The sequence below is a fragment of the Lemur catta genome, chromosome 2 (genome assembly GCF_020740605.2).
Source record: "Lemur catta isolate mLemCat1 chromosome 2, mLemCat1.pri, whole genome shotgun sequence".
Lineage (NCBI taxonomy): Eukaryota > Metazoa > Chordata > Mammalia > Primates > Lemuridae > Lemur > Lemur catta.
The window spans coordinates 14,467,859-14,480,018 of NC_059129.1; the positions used below are offsets into that span (position 1 = coordinate 14,467,859).

General features: G+C 44.3%; 1 protein-coding gene across 1 annotated transcript in view; it reads left to right on the forward strand.

Annotated features, from left to right (window-relative positions):
• OTOA (otoancorin) overlaps positions 1 to 11,790 on the forward strand; it is a 51,080-nt gene extending 39,290 nt beyond the window's left edge. The window contains exons 24-28 of the mRNA XM_045542778.1: positions 5,442 to 5,584; positions 5,810 to 5,946; positions 6,475 to 6,572; positions 9,549 to 9,744; positions 11,161 to 11,790. Of these exons, the coding sequence (XP_045398734.1) occupies positions 5,442 to 5,584; positions 5,810 to 5,946; positions 6,475 to 6,572; positions 9,549 to 9,744; positions 11,161 to 11,240 (654 nt within the window). The 3' untranslated portion in view covers positions 11,241 to 11,790. The remainder of the gene's footprint in view (positions 1 to 5,441; positions 5,585 to 5,809; positions 5,947 to 6,474; positions 6,573 to 9,548; positions 9,745 to 11,160) is intronic.
• The last annotated feature ends 370 nt before the right edge of the window (positions 11,791 to 12,160 follow it).

The window sequence follows — 12,160 nt, forward strand, 5'->3', positions numbered from 1 at the left end:
TCTTGCTTGTTTGCAAGCCTAATAATTTTTTTGGATGATGGGCATTGTGAATTTTACATTGTTGAGTGCTTGATTTAGTAGTATTCCTTCAAAGAGTATTGTTCTGGCATACATTTAAGTTACTTTCAAGTCAGTTTGATCCTTTTTTTTTTTTTTTTTTTGAGACAGAGTCTCACTTTGTTGTCTGGGCTAGAGTGAGTGCCGTGGCATCAGCCTAGCTCACAGCAACCTCAAACTCCTGGGCTTAAGCGATCCTACTGCCTCAGCCTCCCGAGTAGCTGGGACTACAGGCCTGTGCCACTATGCCTGGCTAATTTTTTCTATATATACTTTTAGTTGTCCAGATAATTTCTTTCTATTTTTAGTAGAGACGGGGTCTTGCTCAGGCTGGTCTCGAACTCCTGACCTCGAGCGATCCACCCGCCTCGGCCTCCCAGAGGGCTAGGATTACAGGCATGAGCCACTGCGCCTGGCCAGTTTGATCCTTTTTATGTTTCCTTTTGAGCTTTATTAGAGTGAGTCCACAGTGACTTTTATTCTGTGGTTAATTACCCCCATTACTGAGAAAGGATTCTTTTGAAGATTCTACCTAATGCTCCATATATTTCAAGACCTCTCCACTGTGGCTGGCAGGAATGTAAACTATTTCCATCTTGATATGAGCTCTGGGACTTGCCTAGCCTACAATTTTCTGATGACTCTTTCCTTGCTTATGTGGAATTTTATTCCTTGCATGTGCAAATCAGCACTCAGTACTCAAGAAGACATCTCTTCAGATTTCTGGAACTCTCTCTCTCTATGCAGTTTCCTCCTATCCAGTACTTTGCCCACAAATGACAGGTGCCCTGGCCTCTGAACTTGGATCTCTGTACCCTCAACTCAGCTGGATCACTGGGGTTGTTTAGGTTTCCCTTCCTAATCTATGGCCTAGAAATTGCCTTTGGGCAGTAAGTGAGGGCAGTTTTAGGGCTCGCCTTGTTTGTTTTCCTTCTTCTAGAATTGTGGTTCTGTGTTGTTTAATATTTGGATGCAGTTGTTTCATATATTTTGTTCAGTTTTCTAGTTGCTTATGGTGGGAGGACAATTCCTGTGTCAGTTAATCCTTCACGGGATAAAGAAGTTCTCCCCAGAATTTTAATTTTTTCAATTGGGAGAGAATTTCAGGGCCTGTAATCTATGGTACTGCTGGAAAGGGAAGTCGTCGCTCTTCCATGTTATCTTCCTTCTCAGGTAGCTCTCTCTTGGTGGTCACTTTTCAGCACTGGGCTTATATACTACCTAATTAGCTACCTTATGAAAATGGGCCTCTTTATTAGTTTTTGAAAAAGTCCCAGCATTAACTCCAGTCATGTAATTGCCTACATCTGAACAATCCAGGCCTGCATCAGGGATTGGAGTCCATCTCACTACGACAACATGGGCTCAGAGTGGGTGAGGGTATGTGGTAGGCTGATTAAAGCCTCCCAAAGATGTCCACATCTGAATCCCTGGAACCTGTGAATATGTTAGCTTATATGGCTAAAGGGACTTTGAAGATGTGATTAATTTAAGGATCTTGAGATGGGGAGGTTATCCTGGATTTCTTGAGTGGGCCTGTTGTAATCACAAGGTCCTAAGAGGGAGGCAGGAGAGCCACAGATACAGGCGATGTGATAATGGAAGCAGAGGGATGCAGGAAGAAATCTATCTCAAGGTGCTTTGCTGCTGGTGGGGCCACGAGCTAAGGAATGCAGATGGCCTCTCGAAGCTAGAAAAAGCAAGGAAATGAATTCTTCCTAGAACCCCCAGAGGGAATATACCCTGCTGCTCCATTTTGGGATGTATGATTTCCAGAAGTGTAAGAGAATAAATTTGTATTTTTTAAGCCACTCATTTTGTGGTCATTCATTACAGCAGCAGTAGGAAACTATTATAATACAGGGTAGGTCTCCAAAGAAAACGTGTGGTGTTGCTATTAAACACGGGGAGAACAGATGCCAAGCAGGCAAAACCAACACATGTCCCAACACATGTCCCCTATCTCATGAGCTTTTTGTAAGCAAGGTTGCCACGTCCTCGTCTTGGACTCTGCATGGTGCCATTCAAACAGAGTACAGAGTGAATGGTGCCCCTGGAGTTGGGCCACATGGAGGGCCTGGCTGTGAGGATTAAATGAATTAATACATAGAAAACATTTTGAACAATATCTGGTACATAGTAGTTAATAAAAATTAGTTGTTTTCATTGTTGTTGTCATCACTGTTATTGTTGTCATTGTCATCATCATCACCCCATGCCCTTTCTGTGGGCTGGTTTCCTCATCTGCAAGATGAGAGGGTTAGACCCAACAATGTGAGGTTCCTTCCACTCAGATATTCTATAATCCTGTGGTTCTGTGACTCTAAAACTGGTTTTGACTAGTTTGAGAAGTGCCATATCACACTTCTGCTATTAAAATCATTCTATTTGCAGTCTGGGAGAAACAGAAAAATATATCCAACTGAGAAACTAGGGTATCTCTTTCCTTTTGCACCAATTTTAATTCCCGTGGATGGCAGTGAGATTTATCAATATGTTTGAAGAGGATATGAAAACCTAACATTTGCATATATCATTTGCAGTCAGTTCCTCAACTTTAGCTCCCAATCAAACCCTTAAATGCATGTTTCTAGATTAATAGTCAGACCTGATGGAACTCCATTATCAGATAGTTCAGCTTAAAAACCAATATAAGGGAAAAAACTATTATAGAAGCCAGAGGGATGAACAGAGAGATTGAAATCTTACAGCTATTCATTTCTCAGCAGTTAATATTGCCTAAAAGTGTTGGTATTAATTGTCTTGGAATCATTACATATACTCTGGTCTAGTCATTCAAGGAAATATATTTTGACTTATCACTTTGCAGGCTGAGCTTGCATTTTCTCGGTTTCAGTGGCAAGGACAATTTAATACCACATATCAAAGTAATTTTATTTGAATTGTATTTTTGCACTTTCATCTTAAAATGAGCATGCCTGATAGTTGGGGAGCACAAATTGCTATGAGTCAACTAGTGAAATCCGATTGTGAAGACTTAATAAGAAAAAACTAAAGGCTGACTTGAATCTCCATCTTTTCTCCATGGCCAAACATCTTCACTAGCCAAGAGAGTAGGCTCTGGGGTCAGCTTGCCTGCGTTTTGAGCCTGGAACCATTATTTTCTAGCTGTGTAACCTTGGCCTCATTACTAAATCTCTCTGTGCCTCAGTTTGCTCATCTGTGAAATAGGGATAATATTTTACCTCACAGGGTTGTTGGGAGGATTAGATGAGATAGTGTGTATAAAGTGGTCAAAATAGTGCCAGCATACAATAGCATTCAATAAATGTTAGCTATTATTACTTTGGGTGCACATTCCAATTCAGTCAAAGACATTTAAGTCTAAGCATGGTATTACTGAACCTCACCAGCACCCAATAGTAGCTATGAGCCTTGTAATCACAGAGGATAACTTAGTGAAGACACTGACCAGTCTGGTTTGCAGAAACATGGGAAATCTCCCTGAAGCCAGGCCACCACATGAAGGCAGCAAAATGATGCATTTCAAAGGAGTACATTGCCTATGACCTCTATAGGTCACTCACTCAGATGTTCATTCATTCATTCATTTACTCAAAAGTACTTATTGAACCCCTACTGTGTGGCAGGCATTGTGCTAGGTGCTGGGGACACAATGTTGAACCACTTAGAAAAAGTCCTTGTCTTTAGGGAGTCTACTTGGTGACACAGACAAAAAAGTGAGCGATCAAAGAGAAAAATTAAAAAAAATTGTGATAATTGATGCAGAATATGGACAAGGTGCTCATAGGAATAGTGGGGAAGGAGGCTGTTTGAGATGGGGGAGTCCAGAGGGCAGTCTTCTCTGAGGAGGTAGCATTTAAACAGACCTAAGGGACAGGAAGTGACAGCCACATGAAAAGTGGACTCTATTGCAACATTTCACAATCTTTCCCAACACTTCTTCTCAACACTGTGAAGATCCGTATCGTGTGATGGGGATGACTAATGTTAAAGAGAGATGGGAAGATTGACTCTATCTTGGTGACTTTCACTTATTCAGGAGATGTTTGTCCTTGGATGTCTCCTCCCCATCTTTGCTTTGTGAGCTCTTATAATCTTTCCACCTCCCCCCATGAGCACTAAAGGATCTGGGCTTTATTATACAGCTCATCTCTGAGGGATTGGCTTGGATGCTTCCTTAGGTACAACATAGGTAGATCAAATTAATCAGGGCTTGTTTAGTTACAAGTGGCAGAAAACCCAACACAAACTGGCTTGAGCAAGAAAAGAATTTATTGACCTCCATAACTAAAAAGTTCAGGGATAGAGTTCAGGTAGCTGGCTCCAGGAGCTTCAACATGGAACTCTATCTGTCACCATTTTTTTTGACTCTGCTTTTCTTTCTGTTGGCTCCATTGAGAGGAAGGGTCTCTCCTCTGCATGGTGGGTTCTGGAAGATCCTCATGTATATCCTTCTAAGTTCAAGTCCAGAGTAAAGAAAGCACTTCTAATTGCTCCAGCCAAAGTTCTGATTGGCTCTGGCTGGATCACATGCCAAATCCAGAACCAATCACTGCAGCCAGGCTAAGAGATGACTTGATTGGCCAGGACTGGGCCATATCATTGCTTCTGGAACTCAGGGAGCAGTTAGTTTTGACTGAACTACATGAAGTAAGAGTGTGGGAGGGGTGGTTCTCCAGAGGAAGTAATGAACAGTGAATAGCCACTATGATAGAATTACAGAGACCCTACACATCAGCACCCTTAAATAAAAGCTCATTTTAAAATGCTTTAGGCACCAAGGCATTTTATGTGCTACTCTCTCTGGAATTGAAGAGCAAGGGGCAAATATATTTCTGTAGGGCCATAGAGAAAGAAAAATCCATCCTGGCTGAAATGTCATGAAGAAGGTGACATTTGAATCGACCCAAAAAATAAAATGATGGCTGATTCTAACAGTTAGAAATGCAGAAGGGCATTTCAGATGGAGGGACTGGCTTGTGCAAAGGCAGGGAGGCAGGAAATTATAAGGTTTTGTTGGAAAGTTGTGGAAACAGATGCTGGAAAATTCTGGATCCTCCTGCAAAATTTGAATGTCCAAACTGTCTGAAGGTCATAAAAGCAACTTCAGAAATAAGTAACAGACACAGCACAAAAGTGCCTTTAATATCAGTGAAGTACATAAGAGATTCATTGCCTAAAGACACCGCCATAGATCAGGGGCATACTCAGTTGAAGCAGCATCTTAAGGACATTATTAATCTGGATGTAGTGGCCAGGATGAAATGGAATGGGATTCCAGAGGGGTATGGCGGGGGATTAGTCAGGAGTCTATGGCAACAGCTCAGTTATCCTCACAGGCCTTGGGGTCTTGATCATCCCTGGATAGTTCATCTTCTATTCCTTCTCATTGTTTGCAGGCTAAATCCATTCTGCAAGGGTTCTTGGATGATTCGGGCTATAGGATCCAGGATCTGAAAAGCTTTCACTTAGTGGGTCTTGGTGCAACCCTGTGTGCTGTGAACATCACTGAAATCCCACTTATAAAGATCTCAGAATTCAGGTAACCAAAATACTAATATTCAGAATGGCAGATGACTTATTCATTCATTCATCCATGCATCAAGGTGTTCTCCACTTTCTAATGCTTTGAACATTTCTGGGCTAAAACAGGGAGTGGGATTAGCTGTATCTGCTCTCGGTGCTGAGCCTACCTACCTTCTGCATATGATTTTTTTTTTTTTTTGGCTGGAGAATCCCCCAAGCTCACCTGTCCCTCTTTAACCAGGATGGTAGTGGCCAGAATTGGGACCCTGCTCTGCAGCACGCAAGTCTTGGCCCAGTTTAAGAGGAATGCAGAAGTCGTGTTTGGGGATCCCACCGAGTGGACCAGCTCTGTCTTGCAGGAGCTTGGGACCATTGCAGGTAAGTAGTACCCTTAGCATGCCTTTCTCTCCCTTTCCAAACTCACATCTGGGGACAAAAATAAAATAAAATAAAATAATCCTTGGCTACGTGTAGAAAACATTGATGGAATTAAGTAGAACCTAGACTTCATGATTTGAAGTTGCAGAGGGTGGGTCTGCAAATATGCTTTTAAACAAGCTCTCCTGGTGATTCTTGTGTACACTACAGTTTGAAAAACACTAGTTTTTAGAATGTGATTTAATTGGCCCCTATAATAGGTTTATACACAATTTGAAAGTGTGTAAATTGAAGCTCCTTCTGGGCCTACATTTCACTGTAGGTGGCCCATCAGGGCTAATGCGACCCACTTTATTTTTTTCTGAGTTGATTAAGGAACTCTGTTCCCCAGTGTGATTTTCAGGGCCTTTTGTAAGGAATGATGCTTGCCTAGAACATGCAGAACTGTACATTCTGCAGCACCATTAATAAAACAAGCGCAGTTCCGATGGCTTGAACTAAACCCTCGTGATTCCTTTTTCTCCCCAGCTGGATTAACTAAAGCAGAGCTCCGGATACTCGACAAGGATTTGATGCCGTATTTCCAGCCATCAGCAATAAAATGCCTTCCTGATGAGATATTCAAAGTAGGTGCTCAGTTCTTCAAGGAGAAATGGGAAGCTTGACCCTATTTCAAACCACACAGGGACCAGGCCTTGGAATTTAGAGGTTTGCAACCAGGCTTGAGCTGATAGGGCCAGAGGAGACCTGTGTGCCAACAATGGATGCTCACAAGATAATTTTAGGTTGTTTTTTTTAAGTTTTTTTCTTACATTTTAAATTTACATTTTAATTATATTTACTTTAATGGCCACCTTCTCTTCATAGCAAGTGCTACTGATTTTCTATTTATGGTGGTGTGACAGGTTCATAAACCCCATGCAAGACCGTTGCGGACAGATATATTTAAGAATTCAGAATTATTCAGACTTTTAAAAGTTCACCCTGTGCATAGACTGTATGTAACTGAACACCCCCAGCAGTATTTGGTAAAGCACCATGTAAACCAAACACATTCATATTTCTGCAAAGAAATCTCTGACAAGTCACACTAATTAAAATAAATAGAGAGGCTATAAATAAATAGCCTCACAGCAATTCAGGTCAAGCTTTGCTGACAAATAAGTTTGTCTTAAACTTTGGGAAAAATCTTCCCGTTTTCAGCCTTTTTTGGACTTTAGAATGGTAGATGAGGGATTGTGGACCTCATCTTTCCCTTTTATAATAAATTCAAGTAAAACATTTTAGTTGAAGTATTAAGAAAACCACAATAGGTCTATGAAAAAAGTTGAAAGGTGAAATTGGATGAATGGAAGTAAGAAAAGCAGGGGATCCAGTGAGAGGTCCTCGCTTCCTCTCTGTGCACAAGATTAGGAGCGTGTTTGTGGGGGGCAGTCTGTGCTGATGAGAAATGAGTTACCCCGGTGTTTTTGCTTGCTGGGCAATGTGGGAACACATCCTGTCCGCCACTCGTGGGTAAGGCACACAAACCAGGCTAGACAAACTCCCAAGATGCCACATCCCTGGTTCATTTCAAGACAGATAGCCAACCTTGAACTACTTCAGCACCCTGAACAGCTCCCAGCGCAGCGCTGGCACGCTCAGTGGCCATAAAATAGCAGTCCTCAAGGTCACTGAGCAAATATACCTGCTTCCCCTTTGGGGCACTCTGCATGGGACAGGCAACGTGGTCTTGGATGCCGACGTTTTGCTAAACACTTTCTTTTGGTTTTGTTTGGAGTGCGGTTGTGGCTACTTGACCACCTACTCTGCAGTAGGCTCCCGGCTAGGTGCACCTGGGGGTGCCCTGGTGAAGGGGTTAAAACACACTGCCTTTGGGGGCCTAGAAGGTAACATAAAGAAGTGCAGTGGGCTGGGTAGGGACCGAGGTGAACTGGAGAGCCCTGTCTGAAGGGGAGGCTGCTTCTCATTTCTAGCACATTAATGCAGTGTGACCATGTGGGCCCAGTTTTGCTGAATCTTCCTTTTTGTTTTTTTCTAGAAGAAGCCAAAGATTCTCATATGGAATCTCTTGATAATTAAATGTTGGCAGCCAATGTGAATTAATTTTTTTTAAAACACAGTGCAGTAGGCCTAGAGATTCAATCTGGCCTGTGGGTCACAAGTCAGCAGCATTGGAAAAATAGGTAATTCCTACAATACAGACCCTGTGTTAATGGCAGATGTAAGCCAGAAGGCACCTATGTTGTGTGTATGTGTGGCAGGAGGACAGGAGGTGATGCTGAGTTTCGGAGGACAGGTCAGCTAGGTGGAGGGGAGGAACAGGAAGAAGGAAGTACACAGAAAACTGCTGCCTCCTAGGGACTGTCAATATTGACGCTAATTCTCCTGGAGTGGAGAGTGCCAGAGGGGAGGCTGGACAGGCTGGCAGGACCCTGGGCCTTGACCATGTTCAGGAGCATGAGCTATGTCCTGGAGTGGGGTGCAGGGAAGGGCTCTAAGCAGAGAAATATGATTCCAGGGAAGCTCCTGGACAGTAGAGGAGGATGTCTGAGAGAAGAGAAAGGGATAAGGGAATATAAACAGATTCTTTGGGGCCCTTAGAAATTAAGCAGGATGACTTTGGAGTCCCCTCTACAAAAGTAGAATCCTGCCATCCAATATTATTCCAGTCCCACGGAACTAGTCACCAAATCCTTTGAGCTGGAAGTGACTTCAGAAAACATCTTGTTCAGAGTCCTTAAAGACATAGTGTACCCGGCAGAATTTCCCACTCCTGTGGTCCATGGCAGACATCATCAATAGATTGCCGCACTTTCGCTCCACCAAGCCACCCCTAACAGGACTCACCAGGCAGTGTTCAGGCAGGGATGCCAAAGGACAGACTCTATCTGCACAGGAGATGAGATCTCTGTGTCATCCCAATATCTAGTCCAAAAGCCCAGAGAGGCTGTGTAACTTACTTGAGGTGACACAGCTAGAATGTGGCAGAGCTGGGGCTCAGATTCTCAAATTCAGGTTTTTGGTCTTTAGACGTGAAACCAGAGTTTGCTGAGGTGGAGGACTTGAAGCCTTGGGAAGGTACCTGGCTGGTATTGCATTAAACAACACTAAGTCACACAGTGAGCAAATCGTGACTACCCTTTCAACTCTCCTTTAATACTTCTGATAACTTCAAGGAGGAAGTCTTAGTTTGGAGCAGCAACACCTCTGTAATGCTTTTTATAGCCCCTCTCTCTGTTTCTCTCCCTCTCTCCCTCCTCTCTCTCTCAAGGGGCCAGGGGTTCAGATGTTGTTCGCCAACAAATCCAGCTAGGATTCAACAATGTTGTTTTATTTCTTTTGGCTTCTATTTAATGCTTGCTTATGGCAAGTCCTGCTGGTTTTCCATTTTTGGAAATTTCCATTTAAAGTTTTCTATTTTTAAATACATTTATTTTAGTAGCGAAAGAATGATGATCTAATTTTAAGGAAACGTCTTAAATAGGAGCACACACGGCACAGGGGTATGGCAAAGTTGTGCGGACCCGGGGCGGATGACTGAGTTCGGGCAACCCGGGGAGGGGCTCCCTCTGAGGGCGCTGTCCCCTCTCCCCCTGCAGGAGCTGTCCGCGGAGCAGATCGCCTGCCTGGGTCCCGAGAACGCCGCGGCGGTGACCCAGGCCCAGCGCCAGCGGCTCAGCGCCGTACAGCTGCAGAGCCTCCAGCGGGCGCTAGATGGCGCCAAGGCTCAGCCCTGGCAGGACTCGCCGGCCAGCGCCGGTCCCACTAGGACCCCCGCCTCGCGCTCTCCCCCAGGTGAGCGGAACCGCCCGCCCCGTGCCCTGCCCCTGCATCCTTCTCTGTTCGCTCTACAGGGCCTGGGGGGGGCGGGGAAAGGTTACTAAGATTCAGGGTGGGGGCCTCTGATAGTCATTGGGGGTTCGGCACTAAAACCCAAAGTCCCTACCAAACTTCACGTAAATGATTCTCAACTCTGGCTGCACTTTAAAGTCACCTGGGGAGCTTTAACAGACTTCTAGTTCCTGGAGCTTCACCCAGAACCAGTTGAATGAGGCTCTCTCAGGACTAAATTCATTTCGATGCTTCCTCTGCATCCTCCCTCTCACTGTCCGGTATTGATTAATTCAACCTATATATCTGGGGACCTACATGTTCCAAATCAAAACATTTAAGGTCTGAAAAGGCATGTAGTAAAACCTTTTCCCCTGTCCCCTAGCCACCTACTTCCCTTCTCCAGAGACAACCAATGTTACCAGCTTCCTGTGTATTCGTCCAGAGATATTCTGTGCATACACAGCAAGTCAAATAGAGATTGTCTCCACACTTTTACAAAAGCTTATTATACACCTTGTTCTACACCTTGCATTTTTCATCTAACAATATACCTTGGAGGCAGTTCCATATCTGTACACAGGAGCTGTGCAATTTTTGGTTTTATGCCTATGCCACAACTGTATTTAATCAGATCTCTATAAATGGATATTTCAGTTGTTTCTAATTTTTTACTGTTACAAATAACGCTGCAGCCAATGACCTTGAATAATTTGCATCTGTTTGAGTGTGTCTGTAGGATACACTCTTCAAAGTGGGATTGCTGGATCATAGGGTGTGTGCATTTGTAATTCTGATGGCTGTTGTCAGATCCCCTGCAGAAAGGCAGGACTGGTTTTCCCTTGAAACAGCAGTGTCAGAAAATGACAAGGGCCCCTTAAAAAGATGTTCCCTGCCTGTCCGCAGCCAGGTAAGATCCTAGACGCCCTTCTTCCGTTCACCCCACAGTCCTGAGTGAGGGCTGCCATTAGGTGAACCCTTCCTGTGGGCCAGACCCTCAATCTCTTGCTTCCTAATCTTGCTTAATTATCAGAATCACCTGGGAGTGATGCTGAAAATACAAATTCCCGGGCTTCTTTGCAGACTTGCTGAATCAGACTCTCAAGGGAGGATCATAAAATTTGCATGTTTAACAAGCTGCTCAGGTGACTCTTACAATTAAGGCAGAGCTGATACTGTGCTGATTCACACAATCTCATTGAATTCTCACTCCCCCTCCTCGCACTCCTTTAGGGTCGTTATTCCCATTTAAGAGATGAACAAATCAAGGTTTGGAATTCAGTGGTCCTAGAGAGAGACTCAGGGATTTGGGCGTGATGCGTCTGCCCTCTGCGGGCTGCCGAGACCTCACGTGCACTCTTGCCTTGTGTTTGTTTTCAGGAGCTCCCTTCTCTTGGGGCCTTGGACCTGGCTGCCTTCTGCTGGTTCTAATGGCCAAGCCCCTGTGGGGAGTGGCCTGAGTGCATTGCCCCTTGGGTGCCCCAAGCAGCTGGCCAAGGCGTGTTAAGACAGAGGGCACTGCAGACTGTGGGAGATCCTTACCTGGACCAAGAGCCTCACCTGGGGCAGAGAGACCCCTGGGCCTTGACATTTAAAAGGCCCCCAAAGGAAAAATAATTATTAAAAATGATCTTGCAAATTTTTAAGCCAGCCATTCTCCTCGGCAGGGAGCTGTTCCATTTCAGCCTCTTTTATTTTCCAGCTCAGAGGCAGAGCACCTGTAGGGAAGGAGGGGTAACTTCTGTTGACAGCATGAGGACCTTACATACAAGTTACTGCCTTCCCTCCCGAGAGAGGAGGGTGCAGGAAAAGGCATCGTTGTAGCCAGGGCCTGATCTGGTTTCTACTCCGGCTTAGTCTTACTTACTGGGAGCCACAGGCTGCATTGGTCTTCTCCTTCTTCAATATTTAACAGAGCTGAAATAAATGAATCCCTCAACAGAAGCCAATATTCGTACCTGATTGCTGGGACTAACTGATGTTTTGGTGGGTGCTGCATTGCCTGGAAATTAAAACATTTAACATGGCTCAACGTTAAATCAATTTGAAAATACATTTTCCAGATGCTTTCTATTTCCTTGGGAGTCAGCTGAATGAATGGCTGTGGAGTTACCAGTTAAGCTTTCAAAAATATTCCTTTTTTTTTTTTTGGTGGAGGTGGTGGCCCTTGGGGTTTCAGTTGCTCTGGGTTTTGGAAGATGGGTTGAAATAAAAAATAAAAGCACCTTGGGTAAGTCAGTCACCGATGTGATACTGGCACTGCTGAACCAACTCTGCCCACTGGCCCGGTCCTTCTGGGGGAAAGTTCCTTCTGGAAGTTGCCAGGATGACCTTGGCCTTAGGCTCAGGAAGTCAGGGGTCAGGAAAGGGAGACAGCAGT